Source organism: Vipera ursinii (genome assembly GCF_947247035.1).
Source record: "Vipera ursinii genome assembly, chromosome: 6".
Taxonomy (NCBI): domain Eukaryota; kingdom Metazoa; phylum Chordata; class Lepidosauria; order Squamata; family Viperidae; genus Vipera; species Vipera ursinii.
Window position 1 is genome coordinate 4,870,767 of NC_139515.1, and position 22,980 is coordinate 4,893,746.

Sequence of the window (22,980 nt, forward strand, 5' to 3'; positions counted from 1 at the left end):
GTTGGAAGGGACCTTGGAGGCCTTCTAGTCCAACCCCTTTATGTGAAAATGATACGGCAATATTTCTAGTTCAACTTGAAAACCAACTGAATGCAATAGAATAGAATAGAATAGAATAGAATAGAATAGAATAGAATAGAATAGAATAGAATAGAATAGAATAGAATAGAATAGAATAGAATAGAATAGAATATAGAATAGAATAGAATAGAATAGAAAAGAATAGAATAGAATATAGAATAGAATAGAATAGAATAGAATAGAATAGAATAGAATAGAATAGAATAGAATAGAATAGAATAGAATAGAATAGAATAGAATAGAATAGAATAGAATAGAATAGAAAATATGGAATGGAATGGAAACAGAATAGAAAAGTAAATATGGAATGGAAATAGAATAGAATAGAATAGAATAGAATAGAATAGAATAGAATAGAATAGAATAGAATAGAATAGAATAGAATAGAATAGAAAATATGGACTGGAATAGAATAGAATAGAATAGAATAGAATAGAATAGAATAGAATAGAATAGAACAGAACAGAACAGAACAGAACAGAACAGAACAGAACAGAACAGAATAGAATAGAATAGAATAGAATAGAATAGAATAGAATAGAATGATGTGGGGCGGGGCGGGACAGGACGGGACAGAACAGAACAGAACAGAACAGAACAGAACAGAACAGAACAGAATAGAATAGAATAGAATAGAATAGAATAGAAAAGAAAATATGGAATGGAATGGAATGGAATTAGAACAGAACAGAACAGAACAGAACAGAATAGTTTATTTGGCCAAGTGTGATTAGACAAACATGGAATTTGTATCCAGCGCAAAAGCTCTCGTTGTTCTGATCTCTCTTTTTATTTCTTCTTTCTCTGTCTTTCTGAAGAGCGAAAAGTTGAAAGTGATGACAAATGTCTGAATGTATGGCAGAGCTTAAGAAGCCTTCAGGTCAGGCAGAGTTTAAAGACGACATTGTTTGATGGCAAATTCAAAGTATCCATGAATAGAGGAATGTAATGAGGAATGTAATGTTTTGCCAGTTAAATGCATAGATTCCTTAGAGACAAAACAGTAGAAAACTATTGAAGAAGTTCAGACTTGTGAAATACATCTTAGATAGCTTTTTTTTAGTCCTGCAAATTTGTATTAATAACGTTTGATTGAGGAGTGAAAGTTCAGATTTAGAGGTTAGCATTTTTTTACGACAATTGACAATTCCTTAGAATTAAGCCTTATCTAGCGATCACCTTGATCGCTAGATGTGGAAACTGGTGTAAAATTCTGATTCTTCAAAATCTGAGGGCAGTAGGCAGTTGATTCATCCAGGTTTCAGATGGGACCAGCTGCTCTGATTTGCATCCTTACCTAAGCAAACTCAATTTAAAAATGCCGTTTAGGGCTAAAGCCTTAGAAAGGCTGTGTTATCATTCAGATCAACCAGCCTACAGCTTAAGATCTGTCGTGACAGTAGACTTGCTAGGTTGGTAGGTCTGGAGATATCAAACAATCAGCTTTGTGAAGGAGCTTGGAAAAAAGTTTCTTTGACCAGCAGAGAAGTGCTGATCTTATATGAGACCGTAAGCCTTTCTTTCAAACCACTTTCAAATCATTGACAGCGGTAAGTCCTCTTTAGGTCCCATAACTGAGCGTGGTTTATATTGCACTGGTGAGACCACAGTTAGAATACTGTGTCCAGTTCTGGTCACCACGATGTGGAGACCTTAGAAAGAGTGCAGAGAAGAGCAACAAAGGTGATCATCAGGTGTCTGGAGGCTAAACCATACGATGAACGATTGAGGGAATTAGATATATCTAGTCCGGGGGTCTTCAAACTTGGCCTTTTTATGACTTGTGGACTTCAACTTCCAGAATTCCTCAGCCAGGCACGGTGGCTGAGGAATTCTGGGAGTTGAAGTCCACAAGTCATAAAAGGGCCAAGCTTGAAGACCCCTGATCTAGTCTAACAAAGAGAAGGACTAGGGATGACACGATAGCAGTCTTCAAGCAGGTGAGGGGCTGTCATAGAGAAGAGAAGGTCCACCTATTCTCCAAAGCACCTGATGGGTGGACAAAGAAGTAACAGGAGGAAGATCGTTAAAGACAGATCCAATCTAGAACTGAGGGGAAACGAATGAAAGTAATAACAATCGATCAGTGCAATGGCTTGTGGGTGCTCCAACGCTGGACGTTTTCAAGAAAAGACTGGGCAGTCATTTGTCTGAAATGACATAGGGTCTCTTGCTTGAGTAGAAGGTTGAACTGGAAGACCTCCAAGGTCCCTTCCAATCCTATTCTATATTCTATGTTGTTGTTGTTTTCTGCTGGTTAGCCTGCAGTTGAACAAAGTGGATCACGTTTCCAACAGAAAGAGATTTGGGAGGACTATAATAATAATAATCAGGTTGTTCCACTGGTAAATTGTTCTAACTGTCAGGAAGTTTCTCCTTAGTTCTAGGTTGCTTCTCTCCTTGACTAGTTTCCATCCGTTGCTTCTTGTCCTGCTTTCAGGTGCTTTGGAGAATAGCTTGACTCCCTCTTCTTTGGGGCAGCCCCTGAGATACTGGAACACTGCCATCATGTCACCCCTCGTCCTTCTCTTCGTTAAACTACACATATCCAATTCCAGCAACCATTCCTTATATGTTTTAGCCTCCAGTCCCCTAATCATCTTTGTTGCTCTTCTCTGTACTCTTTCTAGAGTCTCAACATCTTTCTTACATCGTGGTGACCAAAACTGGATGCTATAATATTTATAGTTCCAGTTATCTTTTGGGCAACACAATAAACTCACCCCAAGGTGCCCAACAATGCAGTACTTCTCAGGGCCAAACAGTCCACACGTAGATGAAGCAGTCAGCTGTTGGCTGCGTCCCACAAGCAGGTCTCCAACAGATGGGTGACAAGCGCCCTGCTGACAGCTGTTCTGACTGCTTAGGAAGTCTGTGAGTAGCGCTGAATACAAAATGAAGATGAAACAGAGTTTGTTGAATGACAGGCTTCTTTGAACGAATGACTCCAGATATCTTGATGCTAAGTCTCAATCATCTGGGAACCTTGAACATTGATGCCCACCACAGCTGGAAAATACTGAATAGGGGTAGGCTGGTAACTTGATGTGAACCTTTAAGCTGTCCAACTTTGCATTTTCCAGGACATTATTTATAGTTTTCTTATTTACTTGTACTGTACTGTCTCTGGCTTAAGTGTATCATTGCATTTAAGCGTCCACCTAGCCCAGGGGTGGGGAACCTTGGCTCTTTTATGACTTGTGGACTTCAACTCCCAGAATTCCTGAGCCAGCCACCCTTGACCTAGCCAATACAGAGAACGCGGATGGTAAAGACATCCAAGGAATCAAGTTCAGTTCTTCAGGAAGATGTACGTGAGTTGCAAAGTGAGATACAACAAGGGAAGGCAGGGTGGTGCAATGGTTAGAATGCAGTACTGCAAGCTCTAACTCTGCCGAATGCCAGGGGTTCGATCCTGACCGGCTCAAGGTTGACTCAGCCTTCCGTCCTGCCAAGGTCGGTAAAATGAGGACTCAGATTGTTGAGGGCAAGAGGCTGACTCTGTAAACCGCTTAGAGAGGGCTATAAAGCACTGTGAAGCAGGATACAAGTCTAAGTGCTATCTATGCTGTGGTGGCCCAGTGGTTAGAATACAGTACTGCAGGCTCTAATTCTACCCAATGTCAGCAGTTCGATCCTGATTGGCTCCAGATTGAGTCAGCCTTCTGCCCTTCTGAGGTCAATAAAATGAGGACCCAGATTGTTTGGGAGCAATATGCTGACTCTGTAAACCGTTTAGAGCAGGGGTCTTCAAACCTGGCCCTTTTAGGACTTGTGGACTTCAACTCCCAGAATTCCCCAGCCAGCGTGCCTGGCTGGGGAATTCTGGGAGTTGAAGTCCACAAGTCCTAAAAGGGCCAAGTTTGAAGACCCTTGGTTTAGAGAAAGCTGTAAAGCACTGTGAAGCAGTATAAAAAATCTAAAAGCTATGCTATTGCTAAGGCAAAGGCTAATAATTCCAGCACCTGGAGCTGTTTCACAAGTGTCCATAGAGGGGAAAGATTTTATTTCTTTGAAAGAACTTTGTAGTTGCCCACCATATGTAAATAATCCCAGGGCAGGTCACAAACAATAATAAAACAATAAACAAATACAAAAACCAGCAAAAAAGCATCCTGGCATCTGAAACCCAAGTCCAGCCCAAATCCAGGTAATTGCACCCATATAGTTTCTTGGCAGGGAGTGTGTGTCTGTGTGTTTGTGTGTGTGTGTGTTTACTTCTCAGTCTATCCAAGAGCTTGGCACTACTTGGGTGTTTTCCACCCATTTGCTCAACCAGCTTTACGCTCCAAGCCTGGTTAGTTGCTGCCTCTTGTTGAGTTCATGATGAGAAGCGACATGTTTTCAAGGAAGGAAAAAAAAACACAAGAAAAGTCCAGTTGCAGTTTGGGACAACTCTTGTTGAGGTTCACATGCTGTATACAAGCAGAATTCTGGGCTGCTGAATTTCAGTATGAAACTCTTAATGTTTTGGGTGAAATTGAAAAGATTACCCCAAAGTATTTCATCATGACTCCAAATAATAAGAACCAAGGTTTATGGCAAACATAATATGAACAAGCATTTGCTGTTTGTGATCCAGCTAATTGACTTGTGAGGAGCTCTCACGAGAGATCGATGGGCCGTTAAGGTGCTTCCAAGTAAAAGAGGCAGGATGCAGAGATGCAATCATTATGAAGCTTTATTCATCGATAGATTATATAGAAAGAGCTATATGGCATGGAGGCATCCATGCTTGTATGATAGAGAGAGAATGCATGCAAGAGAGAAAGCAAAGACGAGAACTAGAACAAAGAGCAGCCCCTGAGCAGAGGTATTTATGGGGGGTCTGAGCTCCTCCCTAACCATAAAACACTCTCTCCAATGGGGCTGTAGGGCCTGGGACCCCTGACTCATCAGTGGAAGCAAAGAAGCCTCTTTGCTTCCATCTGATGACCTTTTTGGGTAACTGCCAATGGCTGGCACAAAACATCTAACACGTCTTGTAACAATATTTGTGGGTCTGAAGTTGTGCTGCCAGAATCTTCCTGATTTATTTATTTATTTATTTATTTATTTATTTATTTATTTATTTTGCAAACATAGATTATCTCATCTCCTACAATGAGTTAGAGATGGGCAATCACATAGTACATGGTGTGTAGTGAAATATGTACATCTGGCTAGATCTCAGCTAGGCTCACATCAAATTTGCTAGCTGAGGCATTCATAATTAATATAAATCGGTCTGTTGGAATAACCATGATCTCTGTTCCTATACATGAAGCTGGCTAGTACTTTTCTACCATGGAAAGTCTTCAGTGAACCATGTATAAGGAAGTAAACAAAGAAACCTAGTAAACAAAGAAACCTAGGAGAGATGTCATTGGCTGCAGCCATATAAGGGCATAATCACAGAATTCTTTCACACCATTGGCTATTCCATATAAGGCAAATTCTGACGCCTCCTGCAGGTGATTGGTCATTACTGTATTTGAATCTACTATTAACACCAATGTCCTTTCAGGATAGTTTAGAAGAACACGTGTGTATCATGATTGGTCTATTTGAACAATAATAAAATATGATTGGTTGCTTTTACTATAAATAAACAAGGTCCACTGCTCCTCGTGGTTGAGAGTGCATCCCAGGAGCAGCGGAGCCCTTCCCCCCGAGAGATCTCTGTGTCCTTCTTTCTTGGGCGCCAACCCTGGGCAGGAGCAGCCTCTGCCCAGCTTCACCAGCAGCTAATTTCTCAACCCGGCTGCACAAGCAGCAGGTTCCCAGCATCGGTCACCCAGTGGCTAAAATAAAACATACGGAATATGTTTGGGCATATCTGAAGTTGTTGAACTTACCAAGATTCAGAAGAATTACCGATGGAAACATCATGTAGATATTTTGAGGTATTTGTGAAGTCTTGCCTTGGCTTAATTTGAACTTCAGGAGAAAAAGAAAAAGAAAAATTCCCTTTGTGTTTAAAAACAACAACCATCTGATGCATTAAAGAGATATACTTGAAATCACAAGGCAGTGAAAGTCTCCTCAGGCATGTGTAGATGTGAGACGATGAGAAAATAATGATATGATTTTATGAATAATCATCTTCTAAAATCCATCATTTAGAGAAGAAAGCCTCCAGCTTTGTTTTAGGGGGCTGGATTAGAAAATCTCCAAGGTCCCTTCCTATTCTATTCTATTCTATTCTATTCTATTCTATTCTATTCTATTCTATTCTATTCTATTCTATTCTATTCTATTCTATTCTATTCACTTTCTATATTTCTATTCTATTCTATTCTATTCTATTCTATTCACTTTCTATATTTCTATTCTATTCTATTCTATTCTATTCTATTCTATTCTATTCTTATTACCATTCTCTATTCTATTCTATTCTATTCTATTCTATTCTATTCTATTCTATTCTATTCTATTCTATTCTATTCTATTCTATTCTTCTATTCTATTCTATTCTATTCACTTTCTATATTTCTATTCTATTCTATTCTATTCTATTCTATTCTATTCTATTCTATTCTATTCTATTCTATTCTATTCTATTCTATTCTTATTACCATTCTCTATTCTATTCTATTCTATTCTATTCTATTCTATTCTATTCTATTCTATTCTATTCTATTCTATTCTATTCTTTACTCTAATTCTATTCTATTCTATTCTATTCTATTCTATTTACTTCTATTCTATTCTATTCTATTCTATTCTATTCTATTCTATTTACTCTACTTCTATTCTATTCTATTCTATTCTATTCTATTCTATTCTATTTACTCTACTTCTATTCTATTCTATTCTATTCTAATTCTATTTACTCTAATTCTATTCTATTCTATTCTATTCTATTCTATTCTATTCTATTCTATTCTATTCTATTCTATTCTATTCTATTCTATTCTATTCTATTCCATTCCATTCCATTTTCTTCATTCTTCTACTCTACTCTACTCTACTCTACTCTACTCTACTCTACTCTACTCTACTCTACTCCACTCCACTCCACTCCACTCCACTCCACTCCATTTATTCCATTCTATTCTATTCTATTCCTATTCTATTCTATTCTTCTATTCTATTCTATTTTCTTCATTCTTCTACTCTACTCTACTCTACTATATACTCTACTCTACTCTACTCCACTCCACTCCATCTATTGTATTGTATTGTATTGTATTGTATTGTATTGTATTCTAGTCTAGTCTAGTCTAGTCTAGTCTAGTCTAACATATTGAGGAGAGAAAGAAGTCAGTATCAAGTGACAAAAACCCTTTGCAATAGGCTAGCTTTCTGTAAGTTGATCCCTTCCACATATGTTGGACCAACTCCTAACCCTCCCTGCTAGCCTGGTGCTTGGATTACAGTAACTGAAGTCCAGAAAAATTGAGAAGGCAGCTTGGGGAACCAGCATCAGAACTGAGGCTTCGTTGTCTCAGACCCAGTGAGGACATAATGTTCAATCACTTTTGGAAGTTCAGAGCAGAGTTTGAAATGATAGATTTAATGTTTTTGGTAGAGGAGTGCAGAGACGATGGCTTCAAAAGAAGGCTTACAACAGCTCTACGTATTACTGTTGTCAGGGTTTTATGTCAAGCTATATTTCTAATATGTAAGAATTCTCAATGCATCAAGATTGCGAGATTTCCTTCCTTTTTTCCTTCCCACTTTTCCTCCCTCCCTCCTTTCCTCCCTCTCTCTCTTCCCTCCCCCTTTCCTTTCCTTTCCTTTCCTTTTTTCTTTCCCACTTTTCTTCCCTCTCTTCCTCCCTTCCCATTTCCTTTCCTTTTCTTTTTCCTTTCCTTCTCACTTTTCCTCTTCCCTCCCTCCCTCATCATTCCCTTTCCTTTCCTTTCCTTTCCTTTCCTTTCCTTTCCTTTCCTTTCCTTTCCTTTCCTTTCCTTTCCTTTCCTTTCATTCCCCTTCCTTTCCTTTCCTTTCCTTTCCTTTCCTTTCCTTTCCTTTGCCTATCTTCCTTCCCTTCCCTTCCCTTCTTCTATCTTCCTTTCCTTTCCTTTCCTTTCCTTTCCTTTCCTTCCCCTTCCTTTCCTTTCCTTTCCTTTCCTTTCCTTTCCTTTCCTTTCCTTTCCTTTCCTTTCCTTTCCTTTCCTTTCCTTTCCTTTCCTTTCCTTTCCTTTCCTTCCCTTTCCTTCCCTTTCCCCTTCCCCCTGTCCTTTTTTGACCCAGCACCATGTAGATGTCCACCACAACCTTAGCAAGCTAAACCCATCAACTGTAAGAACAATTTATTACTCAGCACTGCACACTCAGATTTCCATTAAGATCTATGTTCACTGCTACATGGAATGCAGCAGAAGCAATGAAAAGATTGCCCAGGTATGCATCCATTCGTGCAGAGATCACCAGACAGCCCTTATTTTTTTACTATTAAAGAATTTCAAACCATCTAAACCTTTCTTACCTGACCTTCGAATTATAAGTGACTCTTGAAACGGGACCAGCCAGGTGAAAACAAGAGAATTAAAGTCGTACCGCTGAGTTGGAAGGAAACAGTGAGAATGTTTTCCCTTCAGGCACTTGGGTGTAGATGAAAATGAGTTCAAAACCTGCCAAAAGATGATTTGTTAAGCTGGGCTGCCTGATGCATTTAACAGTTGCAACGGAACCTGACGTTTGCCAAAAAAAAAAAAAAAAAGGCACGCGAGGCGAAATCCACCAGTGTATGTCCGGGGTCTTCAAACCTGGCCCTTTTATGACTTGTGGACTTCAATTCCCAGAACTCCTCAGCCAGCGTGCCTGGCTGAGGAATTCTGGGAGGGGTCTCCAAACTTGGCCCTTGTATGACTTGTGGACTTCAACTCCCAGAATTCCTCAGCCAGCATGCCTGGCTGAGGAATTCTGGGAGTTGAAGTCCACGAGTCATGAAAGGGCCAAGTTTGAAGACCCCTGGTGTATGTACTTTGCTCAGAAACAAATGGCACCAATCCATTTCTTGAATGGAAAAAAGGATGTTATGGTAAAACTGCAGCCACCCCATGGAAATTACTCCATTTATAACGTTTCCGCCAATGTGCTGCAGTTACGTATGGAGGACACCAAATCTCGGAAGCTCCCCCAGTGGGTATCCTCCTTAGCTCCCTAGCAGCCTGCGATATTGTGTTTTTCCAACTCTGCTTCATTTTATTACCTACTGCTAACTTGAGAGTGGTGCCTTATATATCTCACTCTATTGACCGAAGGTTGTCTCTCTCTCTCTCTCTCTCTCTCTCTCTCTCTCTCTCTCTCTCTCTCTCTCTCTCTCTCTCACACACACACACACACACACTCATCAACAAGTAGGAACTTGAGTTTTTACATAAAGCAGAGCTCTCTTGATGCTTCCAAACTACAATAATTCACCGTTCAGATTGGAGGGAAAGATATGTTATCTTCTAACAACAGGCTGTTCTTCTCCATTAATTGCATTAATTCATGTCAAGTAGTTCTCTCCTTCCTGAGGTTTAATGTAATCGTGCACTTTGGAAGATGAGATGGGCAGCCCTTCCATGTTTGCTTGCAACGATCATATTGATCTGGTTTCCTTTTACCGCTAACTCTTCCAAACATAATTGCTCCCTCCGTGTGACATGGGCAAAATAAGTGAGAGACACAGTTTTGTGATTTTTGCCTCCCAGGAACACCTCTGGTGTTGCGCGCTCCCATGTTTGCTTGTCACTCACCTTTGCTGTCCAAGGAATATTCGGGGGCCTTCTCCAGCACCCCCCCCTCCCCCAGCTCAAACAAGCCTATTTTCTTCCTGTCTTGCCTTTTCTAAGGTCCAGTTTTCACGGCCGTAGGTAGCTACAGGGAACTTTCATATAAAGTGACCCCCAAAAAAAGCAAGATTATATATCTAATCTTAAAGCGGGCGTTAGATTTGTTTTCCTAATTCATCAAATGACATGTTTGATGCTGAGAAATGGAACATAAAGTCCCTTTTGAAGTTTCTCAAACAGACCTGCTATGCAGGAGTAGACTTGCTTACAGAATTAGCCGTGTATGGGCAACATTCCTCAACATTATCTGCTAGGACAAGCCCTGCTCCAGAAAACTGCACAAGTGGAAAGTTTTCGGGACGAGACTGTTGGCAGCCTTGCCAAAAGAAAGCAGAATGAAAGGAGGTATCTTTAGAGTTTACGCTCCTTTAACAAGGCTGACTGGGAAGGAAAGGGTTCATCCACAAACAAACCTGATATCTTGCAATTTATTGAAAATATAATTCACTTCGAAACTGTTCCATTTTCTTGAATCGTCTGATCACTGATCACTGCAATGTGTGGGAGACCGTTTGCTAAATTTTGGCTTATATATGAAAGAAAAGGTCCGTAAGAACGGCTTAGAATTTAAGAGAAAATAGATGTTAAAAGGTGCAAAGTCAGAAGAAATGCGATTGTGTCTAGCCTTCAAAATACTGAGAGGTTAAGTATGAACCCAGGACATAGACTCCTGGATTAAATAACTTTTAATTTTCTTTCTTGACAAAGTTTGTGTAACAATAGAGAGATGATAGAATGGATAGACAGATAGATAGATAGATAGATAGATAGATAGATAGATAGATAGATAGATGATAAATAGATAGATAGATAGATAGATAAATAGATAGATAGATAGATAGATAGATAGATAGATAGATAGATAGATAGATAGATAGATAAATAGATAGATAGATAGATAATGGATGGATGGATGGAAAGAGATAAATAGATAAGTAGATAGACAGATGGATAGGTAGGAATACATGGATGCATAGATATATTGAAAGAAAAATCTTCACCAGGATCCAGTCCAAGCCGGGAATAAACAAAATGGAGACGGCTTTAGAAAGAAGGTTGCAGTTTATTGAAGAGGAGAGCCAGACAGAAGCGTGGCTCTGGGAAAGCTGACCACATGTAGTTGGCAGGAGTAGCCAACAATGAGAGAAGACAAACTCAGGATCCAAAAAGATCTTGACAAACTTGAACAATGGGCCCTGTCCTACAAAATGAGTTTCGATGTGGAGAAAAGCAAAGTTTTACATTTAGGAAGGAAAAATCAAAGGCTTAAGTACAGATTAGGCAAGGCTCAAAAACAGCAGCTGTGAGAGGGACCTTGGAGTCCTAGTGGACGATCACTTGACCACGAGCCAGCAGTGTGCAGCAGCCACCAAAAAAAGCTAATACAATCCTGGGTTGTATAAACAGAGGCATAGAATCAAGATCACGTGAAGTATTAGTACCGCTTGATAAAACCCTAGTAAGACCACATCTGGAATACCGCAGCCAGTTTTGGTCACCATATCAGAAAAAAAGATGTTGAGACCTTGGGAAAAAAATTCAGAGAAGAGCAACTAAGATGATCAAAGGCCTGGAGACATATGAAGAACGGCTGCGGGACTTGGGTTTGGCTTGTTTAAAGAAAAGAAGAAACAGGGGTGATATTTATTTTATTAAATTTATATGATAGCAGTATTCCAGTATCTGAGGACTGCCACAAAGAAGAGGGGGGGTGTGTGTCATGTTATTCTCCAAGGCACCAGAGGGAAGGACAAGAAACAATGGTTGGAAACTGATCAAAGAGAGAAGCAGCCTGGAATTAAGGAGAAACTTCCTGACAGTGAGGACAATCAACCAGTGGAACAGCTTGCCATCTGAAATCGTGGGCGCTCCATCACTGGAGATTTTTAAGAAGAGAATGGACAGTCATTTGTCTGAGATGGTATAGGTTCCCCTGCTTGAGCAGGGGGCTGGACTAGAAGACCTCCAGGGTCCCTTCCAGCTCTATTCTATTGTAAATTCTAAATGGAGTGGTGGGTTTTTATACCTTCTGGGGCTTTGGAGGTGCGTTCCTGTTCCTTTTTGAGGCTTTGTATTTCCTGTGTCATGTACTTTGACCTGAGTCTCAATGTGTCTTTTTGGGATTCTGATGGTGGATTAATCCTATTATGTCCCCATAAAAAGGTAAAGGTTCCCCCGCATATGTGTGCTAGTCGTTTCCGACTCTAGGGGCCGGTGCTCATCTCCGTTTCAAAGCCAAAGAGCCAGCGCTTGTCTGAGGACATCTCCGTGGTCATGTGGCCGGCATGACTAAACGCCAAAGGTGCATGTCCCCATAGGTCATGTCGTTTAGAGTTTGGGTGGGGTATATAATTTTAGGGGTCTTTGTCTTCCTAATCTCATCAGCTTCTAGTTTACTGTCTCCAACCTTCCTGAATGGATTATTACATCTGCATTTCTAAAAGCTGGTTTCTGCTGAGTTTCTGCTTGGGGCTATTAAGAAAAACTGGGCTTGCTTTTCTGACTTTAAGATCCTTTGGGGAAATATATTCTGCCTTTTTAACATTCCCCAAAATATTTCTTTCTCTGGATTCTTCCCACAGATAGAAAGATAGAGATAGAGATGGATGGATTGAGAGGCAGAGAGATAGATGGATAGGGATAGAGAAGGATCTGTCTCTCTCTCCATTCCCCTAACTGTGGCATTCAGTTTGACCCATTAATTCATAAAGTAATATTTCTGTAAATACCGTACTTAAGGAATTAAGTTATGTTTTCTTCTGTTTTGATGTTTTGCTGTCTTTGAAATAAGACCTCATTTTAACTCCATGCGTGCACTATGACTGTTTTAATTCACAGATCTTTCTCCTTTATTAAATTGGAGTACGATCAAAGGCATGACATAATCCTACGTAGCTTTTCTCAATCACCTTGAGTGTTTATACAGTATAAATCCCGTGTAAACCTTTACAGTATGCATCCGTTGAAAACGATTTCTAAAATAAACAGTAGAATCTCTTTATATGGATTAATTGTTCAGTCGCAATGAGGTGTTTGAAAACTCCACAGACATTTCATGACCCAATTAAGGAACATCATCAATGTTATAAGGGAGAAGGTTTGCAGAGAGGAGGAGGAGGAGGAGGACTGTGGGGTCCATGGTTTCTCACTCAGCTTGGCTATCCCAGAGGTATCCAAAAGGCAAATGGGTTTTCTTATTTTTCTTTGAGATTCTTCGAATGTCCGTAGCTCGGATGCTAGTCGTTTTCTTGCAGACGTTTCACGACCCAACGAGGTAACATCATCAGTGGTGCAAAGAAATGGTGCCTGTATAGAGGAGGGCTGTATGGTCCATCGGTGCTGTATGAGCTTGTTTTGTGGCAGACGTTTCAGTACCAAACTAGGTAACATCATCAGTGCCTACATAACGTTGCCCAGTTATGAAACATCTGCAAGAAAACCACCTAGCTTAACCAGCACTGAGGACCCCTCATATACATTTTTACATTTTAAAGGCTAAGACAGAGATAAGCAACCTTGGCTCTTTTATGACTCGTGGACTTCATCTCCCAGAATTCCTGAGTCAGCCACGCTGAGGGGAAAGGGAGAGGTTTCCAAGCTGAGCCATGCTGGCTCAGGAATTCTGGGAGTTGAAGCCCACAAGTCATGAAGGGGCCATGGTTCCCCCATGCTGGCTTAGGAATTCTGGGAGTTGAAGTCCACGAGTCATAAAAGAACCAAGGTTTCTCAAATGTGGTCCCTTGAAAATGTGTGAACTTCAATTCCCAGAATTCCTGAGCCAACATGGCTCAGCTTGGAAACCTCCCTTTTCCCTCAGCGTGGCTGGCTCAGGAATTCTGGGAGTTGAAGTCCACGAGTCATAAAAGAGCCAAGGTTGCCTACCCCTGGGCTAAGAGAATTTCTCTACATCTACTAAGAGAAACTTTTTTTTTTTTACAAAGCAAAACAAAACCCCAAATTCTCCTGCCTGAGCAGGGAGGGTGGACTAGAAGACCTCCAAGGTCCCTTCCAGCTCTATTCTATTCTAACAGGCCACATTTGCAAAACGAAAATTCCTCGCCCCGGGGAGTTCTGCCAAGGCCACAGCGCCCCCTATCGAAAAGAACGGCTCTAAAAAAAAAAACAGATCCAAGGCGGGAAAGGGCGAGGAGGAAAGGCGGAGTCGGATTAACCATAGAGGAGGAGGCTAGAACGGCTTTCCTTTCCGATCTTTCCTTTATTTTTTTTTTCTTTCTGGTTTTTTTTTTCTTCCCCCCCCTCAACTCCCCGGCCTCTTCCAGGAAGCGAGGGGGCGGGGCCCGCGAGGGGGCGGGAGCGGCGTTCTCATTGGTCCCGGGTTTGCCGACGTCGCGGCGTTCTCCTCGGCGCGCGCGCCGCGGCTTCTCTCTCTCTCTTATTCCCTCTCTCTGGTTCCGAGCCTCCCGCCGCGCCGCTCGGCTCTTCGGCTCGCCGCCCGAGTGGACCCGAAGCTGCTGCTGCTGCTGCTGAGATGCGGCGGGGAAGGTGAGAGCCCCCCCCGGCCACGGTCCCCCCCCTCTTCCGGGTGGGTTTGGGACCCTCCCCGCCTTTCCCGGACCGGCCGCCCCTTCCCAGTTCCGGTTCGGCCCACGTGACCCCGCGAGCATCCCTCTTTGTGCGCTGCACGTGTGAATGTTGTTCACGGGAAAGAAGCGTGGCGGGGACGGGGGGCTCCTCCCGCCCTGCTTTTTAAGCGGAGGCGAGGAATTGGGGTCGAGGTTGGCAAATGGCTTTCGTCGTGAAAAGCCTTCCCGGTCGGGGCTTTTGAACCTGTCCCTGGTGCTACTACGTGTGAATGCGGTCCAGGTCGGGCAGGATGCAAAAAGGGGTTCGGTTTGCCCCCTTGGATGCGGGGCTGCAACAGTTGCAGCCATGTGCTGGGACCGAGTTGTTTTCTGTGTGTAGAATAGGACCTGCCAAGTTACTAAATCGCCCTTTAAGTAGATTTAGTTCTTTGTGTGGGTGTGATCTCTGCTTGGGTCGTGTTTCTCTTTCCTATTTACCTAAGGCTCGTTCCTTAATAAAGTTGTAAGCATAAAGCTTTCTGAGCGAGTACGGGTCGTCCTGGACTTACGACCGCCGTGGAGCCCCAAAGTGGGGCATTTCTTAAGTGAGTTCTGGCCCCTTTTACGACTTTTCTTCCCGCAGTTGTTAAGTAAACCCTTTGCCGTTGTGAAGTCGGCAACCCGGTTGTTAAGTGAATCTGGCTTCCCCCACTGGCTTTGCTCGTCACAAGGTAGCAAAAGGGACAATGCACCCGTCGTAAATACGAGTCTCTTGTCAAGCGTCCGAATTTTGGTCGCTTGACCGTGGGGATGGCTGCGCAACGGTCGTTAAGTGTGAAAAACAGTTGTAAGTCACTTTTCCGGTGCCGTTGTCACGAAATGAACCGTTTGTAAGTCGAGGGCTATCTGTAGTGACACGGGGTGTGTGTGTGTGTGTGTTAATTGAGCGGCTCAGAATTGATTGAAATATTGTTGCTTTTGAGTAAAAGTGGTGGCTTGGCTGAAGGAGAGCTGAGATTTTTCTTTCAACTCCCGCACCCCCCCCCCAAACTCTTAAATCATTTTGCATTTTGATAATCTGTCAATTGCCACCCTCTTTTTTCCAGGCTGACTGTCTTGCAGTAGCACATTAATCTCATGGGGAGATTAATGGAGGGCACCAAGGACCCCTCATTTCAGCCCTGAGCTGCAAATATTTCTCCCTCATTGAGATTAATAGTGGTATTCAATTGCCGTGTCTGTCTGATGCTGGCCGATGTAGCTGTGTTTGTGTAAGGTTTCTTTTGTGGGCAAGGAAAAATGAGTGGTGTGATACCTTTTGATTTGGTAGCGTTTGTGCGGAAGCACCCAAAAGATCTGTTTAAAAAAAAAAAGGATGGCTCACGGGTAAGTTGCTTATTGCCATGGAAATGTATAATCTTCTCTGTGACGCTTTTATAGGTTGTTCTCTTTCAGATTTAGTTCTGACGTGAAAGCAGTGCGTTCAGATGACACATTTCCCTAAACGGCCGTGGGCAGTGCAATAGTAAAAACTAATACACAGTTGTGGGGTGTTTGCGTGAAGGCGTTTGCCTGCCCTTGAAAATTAAGACACGTTCTTTTATGGGTTGACTTTGGAGGGCAGCGATCAAGAAGTGGGATTAAAGACGAATGCAAAAAGTCAAAATTTAAATGTTTTCTTCCCTATTCTCATTAACTATTCTAGAACTACAAAAAAAAAATTTTAAAAAATCCATCAAGCCATTCCTTAAATACTGGAACCTCGGATTGGTGAATGAGCTGAAAAGGATGTCAGAGAGAGAAACATACATGTAGTAGAAGAAATTTTTTTAAAAAATCCCCAAGATGTTTCCTTCTTCCTTCCTCGTTTTTTAGTGAATAAGTCGTTAAAAGGCAATTTGGCAATTGCTGATAGGCTGCTTTGCTAGAGGTGCACGTTGGAAAGAGACGCAGCTAAGTTGCAGAACGGGATTGTGTTTGACGTTAAAAAATGAAAAGTCAACATCCAACACAGTTCACGCTTGAGCGTATTGCAATATTTTGGCGGTATAAGTTGGCATAGTCTCTTTTTCACTTCTGTAACTGTTATATCTTATTACAGGTTACTGTTATGTCTTATTACAGGTGGGGATGAGACAGCATATAGGGCGGAGGTACAAAAACTATCCATATGGTGTAGTAACAACAACTTGCACCTAAACATCGGCAAGACGAAAGAGATGGTGTTAGACTTCCGGAGAAAAAAGGAGGAACCTGCCCCACTTTACATCGGGGAGGACTGTGTAGAGAGAGTTTCCTCCTTTAAATTTCTGGGAGTCTACCTCTGCGAAGATCTGACCTGGAAAGTTAACACAACCCAGGTGGCTAGAAAGGCCCAACAGAGGCTTCACTTTCTTGCGGAAGAACAGGGTAGAACAACAGCTAATGACCCTCTTTTACCGGTCTACTATAGAGAGCGTCCTCTCGTATGGTATTGTGGTTTGGTATGCTGGTCTGACAGCCGCGGACAGGAAAGTATTAGAGAGGGTAGTGAACACAGCACAAGACATTGTGGGCTGTTCCCTGACACCACTGGATGACATCGCCAGGGCTCGTTGCCTTGGAAGAGTGAGGAAGATTCTCAGGGATGACTCACACCCTGGACGGTATCTCTTTACTCTCCTACCATCCGGTAGGAGATATAGGAATATAGCCAGCCGTACCAACAGGCTGAAAAATAGCTTTTATCCGTGGGCTGTTAGGCTTTTAAATGGGACATAATCTTGTGCAGAATTGACTTGGGAGGCCGGTGTGTGGTGTAGTTGGGTCACATGGTGTGGTAGGATGGAGGGTTTGTTGTCACTGTGTGTTGGGGGGAGAGAGCACAGTTTTAGGGGAGGCTCAGCTAATCTCAATGTACACATGTTGTACTTTGACAATAAAGGTTTATTATTTTTATTATATTACACACACACACACAAACACACACACACACACACACCGCCTTTTGAAGAGCTAGGTGTATACTAGGTCAGAAGCCTCCAACGTTTTGGGCACCGGGGACCGGTTCCGTGGAGAAAGGTTTTTTCCGCAGAGCGGAGGGTTGTGTGCTGCCTGCATCCCGCGAATGGGGCTTTGCTTGTTTGTGCGGACCGGTGGTTGGGGACCCCTGTGCTAGGTGCTTCACTCATCCTTTACAAAAGGGGAATTGGGGATTAAAATCCCTAGGGTTGGTAGCAGTGTGCAGGCCATTCCTTCCTTGCTGCAATACAGGTAGTCCTCGACTTACAACAGCTGGCTTCGTGACCGTTCAAAGTTACAACGGCACTGAAAAATGTGACTGACCACCGCTTTTCACAATTACGAACTTGGCAGCATCTCCATCGTCAAAATATGATCAAAATTCAGACGCTGGGCAACTGGCTCCTGTTTACGACCGTTGCGCGGTCCCAAGGTCATGTGATCCCCTTTTGCGACCTTCTGATAAGCAAGGTCAATGAGGAAGCCAGGCAACTGGCTTCCTAACTTATCAGCCGCAGTGATTCCCTTAGCGACTGTGGCAAGAAAGGTCGTAAAATGAGGCGAAACTCACTTAACGACTGTCTTACTTACCAGCAGAAATGTTGGGCTCCGTTATGGTCGTACCTCAAGGAGTACCTGTTGTCCTGGACCAGGGGTAGGCAACCTTAGCTCTTTTATGATTTGCGGACTTCAACTCCCAGAATTCCTGAGCCAGCATGGCTCAGCTTAGAAACCTCTCCCTTTCCCCTCAGCGTGGCTGGCTCAGGAATTCTGGGAGTTGAAGTCCACAAGTCATAAAAGAGCCAGGGTTGCCTACCCCTGCATTAGGCTATGTTTCTCAAATGTGGTCCCTTGAAAATGCGTGAACTTCAACTCCCAGAATTCCTGAGCCAACATGGCTCAGCTTGGAAACCTTCCTTTTCCCTCAGCGTGGCTGGCTCAGGAATTCTGGGAGTTGAAGTCCACGAGTCATAAAAGAGCCAAGGTTGCCTACTCCTGTGCTGGACCAGCTGCCAAATAGATCAAAATGATATGCCTGGACTTAGATCCTGTCAAGCTTTTCTGTAGCTCTTCTTTAGGGTATAGGGAATCCTCGACTTAACGACCAAAATGGAGCCCAACATTTCTGTTGCTAAGCGAGGCATTCGTGAAGTGAGTTTTGCTCCATTTTAATGACCTTCCTTGCCACAGTTGTGAAGCGAGCCACTGGAGTTGTTAAGTTAGTAATATGGTTGTTAAGTGAATCTGGCTTTCCCCATTGGCTTTGCTTGTCAGAAGGTGGCAAAGGGGGATTACGTGAACCCGGGACACTGCAACCATCATACATGTGAGTCATTTAAGCATCTGAATGTAAATCACATGACTATGGAGACGCTGCAGCGGTCGTAAGTGTGAAAAACAGTCATAAGCCACTGTTTTCAGTGCCATTGTAACTTCAAACAGTCTCTAAATGAATGGTTGTAAGTTGAGCACTATCTGTGTAAGATAAACTAGTGTTAAGATCCAGAATCCCAATGTAAAACATAAGTCAGGCACTTATTATCACGTTTGGTGGACTTGTGACTAAGTAAAGAGTTATTGGGAAAAGATACATGCCTGGCTAGAAAAGATGTTGGGAGAACATGTAGATTTTAAACCTGAACTTTTTTTATTAGGGACAATGCCAGAAAAGACTAACAAAGCACATATTGGATTTTGCATTTCACAACAGCGGCAAGAATTACATTTGTGCAGTATTAGAAAAATGAAGGGATACCAACGGATGAAGAAATAATTTTAAAAAAAATACTAAGATGCGCAGAGATGGACAGATAGACTATGAGACTGAAAGAAAAAGAAGAAACGGACTATTATCAAACTTGGGACTTATTTTATCGATGGCTAGAGGAAAGAATAAAGGATTAGGCATTAAAGATATATTAGCGAATGTAAACTCAGACAGCAGGTTTGTTGAAAAATTATTGCTGAATGTATGGGGGGGGGAAAAACCCAATAAAAATTTTTACCAAAAAAAAAAAGAAGATCCAGGATCCTAACATTATCCCATTTTTTTTTAGCTCTGCTGCTTATTGCATAAACTTCGTTGTCATATTTTCCAACGCAGAATCGTCTGTGCCTGATGTTCTAACAAGATACATCCTCGGGATAGAAGGAAACTTGCTGACACTTTGGAAACCAGGCAGGAAATTGAGCAGAAAGTATCAAGTGTCAAGTTAAATTGGCCTTTAAGTAGATTGGGATTCTTGGGTGGGCGGCGTGACCTCTGCTTGTGGCCCGCTCCTTAATAAGTAGTTAGTATAAAACTTTCCGAGGTTAGCTCTGACTAAATCCCAGCGGGGTGGTGGGTTGGACGACTCAGAATTGATTGAAAATCCCTGTGGCTTTTGAGTGAAAATTGTGGCTTGACTGAAGGAGAGCTGAGGTTTTTCAAGCCCGCAAATTAGGCTTCTATTGATTTCTTATTGTTAGGTTTTTGTAAACCTTGTCAAAGCTTTGAGGGCCTGGGGCAGATTAAGCTGCTCCTACAGCCTCAAGTCTTTGCAAGGCTTACAGCAGGGGTCTTCAAACTTGGTCCTTTTATGACTTGTGGACTTCAACTCCCAGAATTCCTCAGCCAGCAAAGCTGGCTGAGGAATTCTGGGAGTTGAAGTCCACAAGTCATAAAAGGGCCAAGTTTGAAGACCCCTGGCTTACAGTGTTTTGTTTGGTTTTCTCCCTCTGCTTCATTGTAGGATCATTTGACTCAAAGTTCGACTTATTTTGTAAGAAAATTATGTCTTCATACCGATGCCTTTGTATTGGGAGTATCAGGTTTTATTTTGGAAATGGATGGCATTTTCTAGGTTGAGAATCCTTCCTTCTCTAATGAGATAAACTAACAGAATAATAAGAGCTGGAAGGGACCTTGGAGGTCTTCTAGTCCAACCCCCTGCTCAGGAAGGAGACCCATACCATTTCAGACAAGTGACTGTCCAGTCTCTTCTTAAAAGCCTCCAGCGATGAAGCACCCACGACTTAGGAAAGCAAGATGTTCCACTGGTTAATAGTTCTCACTGTCAGGATGTTTCTCCTGAGTTCCAGGTTGCTTCTCTCCTTGATGAGTTTCCATCCGTTGCTTCTTGTCCTGCCTTTGGGTGCTTTAGAGAATAGCTTGACTCCCTCTTCTTTGGGGCAGCCCCTGAGATATTGGAACACTCCTATCATGTCCCCCCTCGTCCTTCTCTTCATTAGACCAGACATACCTAATTCCACCAACCATTTGAATCAGTTGGGCTTCTCATTTTTAGAAGAAGAAAATGAAATTGTCAACGAAAACGTATCCACTCCATGGGGCAGCTTTGTCAATGCATCTGCTGACGTTTTTGTTACTTACAAGTCAACTTATCTGAACCTCGCCCACATTTACAAATATTTGTTGGCATGTGGTCTGGCACAGTCCACTTCTGGGCACAAAGAAACTGATATGTGTTTAACATTTGTAGCATGGTCTTATGTATTCAGAGGTTAATCACCCTAAGTTCACCGAGCTTCAGAAGAACGAGATTTCTAGCTGGCTTGTTGTTGTTGTTGTTGTTAGTTGCAAAATCATGTCCGACCCATCGCGACCCCATGGACGACGTTCCTCCAGGCCTTCCTGACCTCTACCATCTTCTGGAGTCCATTTAGGCTCACGCCTACTGCTTCGGTGACTCCATTCAGCCACCTCATTCTCTGTCGTCCCCTTCTTCTATTGCCCTCAATCTTTCCCAGCATGAGGCTCTTCTCCAGTGAGTCCTTCCTTCTCATTAGGTGGCCAAAGTATTTGAGCTTCAGCTTCAGGATCTGGCCTTCTAAAGAGCAGTCAGGGTTGATCTCTAGGACTGACCGGTTTGATCGCCTTGCAGTCCAAGGGACTCGCAGGAGTCTTCTCCAGCACCATAGTTCAAAGGCCTCCATTCTTTGGCGCTCGGCCTTTCTTACGGTCCAACTTTCACAGCCATACATTGCAACTGGGAAGACAATAGCCTTGACTAGCTGGGTATAAAATGTTAATATTGTGTATTCCAAGAGAAATCAATTCAGTGAACTGACTGTGGAGATTCTCAGTCATCCAGGTCAGGGTTGTCCCAAAGGTGTGCTTTTTTTTCAAGAGGCAAGTGGACGTTCTTGTTTTATCTTTGAAGGCGTTTCGCTTGTCATCCAAGAAGCTTCTTCAGCTCTGAAGAAGCTCTGAAGAAGCTGCTTGGGCGAGAAGCGAAATGTCTTCAAAGAAAAAAAAACGAAGTCCAGTTGCCTCTTGAAAAAAAAGCACCTTTGGGACAATTCAGTGAAATCTCACGGCTGCCTAGAAATTCCCTGCCTAAAATACGAGAGAATTAATTTCGCCACGATTCACAGACACGCAACGCTTTGGTGAGATGTGAGTTGCTACCTGTGGAAAAATAACAAGTATTTTAATGCTTGTGTTTTCAAGTTACTTGTTACATAGTAAAGGGTATACTTGTGGGACCTGCATTTAGTGCAGACTGTAATTAGAAGCCACACAAGAGTGTTTTGTTTTTTTTTTTGTTCATTGCTGTTATTCTGTTTACATCGTGCCATCGTGATAACATGAGGTCCTGTCCAGGTGGGACTCCTGAATTCTATTTATTGGGCTTTCATTCATTTTGATAATGGCAAATAATGTGTATCTCATATCAATATCTCATGAAACTGTGTGTGAAGAATAGAATGGGGATGGAATAGAACGGAACAGAACAGAACAGAACAGAATAAGGAATGGGAATAGAATAGGAATAGAAATAGAATAGAATAGATTAGATTAGATTAGATTAGATTAGATTTTGGAAAATTAGAAGAATAGAATAGAATAGAATAGAATAGAATAGAATAGAATAGAATAGAATAGAATAGAATAGAATAGACCAGACCTCGGAGGTCATCTAGTCCAACCCCCCCTCCTCAAGCAGGAGAACCTATATACCATTTCAGACAAATGGCTGTCCAGTCTCTTCTAAAAAAACTTTCAGTGTTGGAGCATTCACAGCTTCTGGAGACAAGGAGTTCCACTGGTTAATTGTTCTATCTGTCAGGAAGTTTCTCCTTAGTTCCAGGTTGCTTCTCTCCTTGATGAGTTTCCATCCATTGCTTCTTGTCCTGCCTTCAGGGGCTTTGGAGGAGAGCTTGACTCCCTCTTCTTTGGGGCAGCCCCTGAGATACTGGAACACAGCTATCATGTCACCCCTCACCCTTCTCTTCGTTAAACTGGACATCCCCAATTCCAGCAGCCGCTCTATATACACGAAGGGGTAGTTGGCTCCGGATTATTAGGGAAATTCTACATTGGGGAGAGGGCTGCCTTGACACGAGATCACATGATGGTGCTGGATGACCAGATGTGATTCCATCGATTTTTTTAATGTTTGTAATTCACAAGGGTATCTGTCCGGCGAGTCAGAAAAGTCAATATGGTGACCACAGCCATACAATCAAAGTCCCACCTCTTTTACACGTGATGTAACTTTTTTGACCCCCTCCCTCTACTACACCTAGCCCCTGACTTACAGCCACTCATTTAGTGACTGTTTAATTTAATTTAATTTAATTTTAATTCCATTTATATCCCG

General features: G+C 42.4%; 2 protein-coding genes across 4 annotated transcripts in view; one reads left to right on the forward strand and one right to left on the reverse strand.

The window, feature by feature from the left end:
- Positions 1-17,473, reverse strand: part of LAMB4 (laminin subunit beta 4) — a gene marked incomplete at both ends in the record, with an annotated part of 71,517 nt that extends 54,044 nt beyond the window's left edge. The window contains 3 exons of the mRNA XM_083366539.1: positions 2,805-2,965; positions 9,756-9,846; positions 17,381-17,473. Coding sequence (XP_083222665.1) covers positions 2,805-2,965; positions 9,756-9,846; positions 17,381-17,473 — 345 coding nt within the window. The remainder of the gene's footprint in view (positions 1-2,804; positions 2,966-9,755; positions 9,847-17,380) is intronic.
- ERGIC2 (ERGIC and golgi 2) overlaps positions 14,003-22,980 on the forward strand; it is a 36,040-nt gene continuing 27,062 nt past the window's right edge. For all 3 annotated transcript variants that reach the window (XM_083366336.1, XM_083366334.1, XM_083366335.1), the window contains exon 1: positions 14,003-14,354. The gene's annotated coding sequence lies outside the window, so the exon portion shown is untranslated. The remainder of the gene's footprint in view (positions 14,355-22,980) is intronic.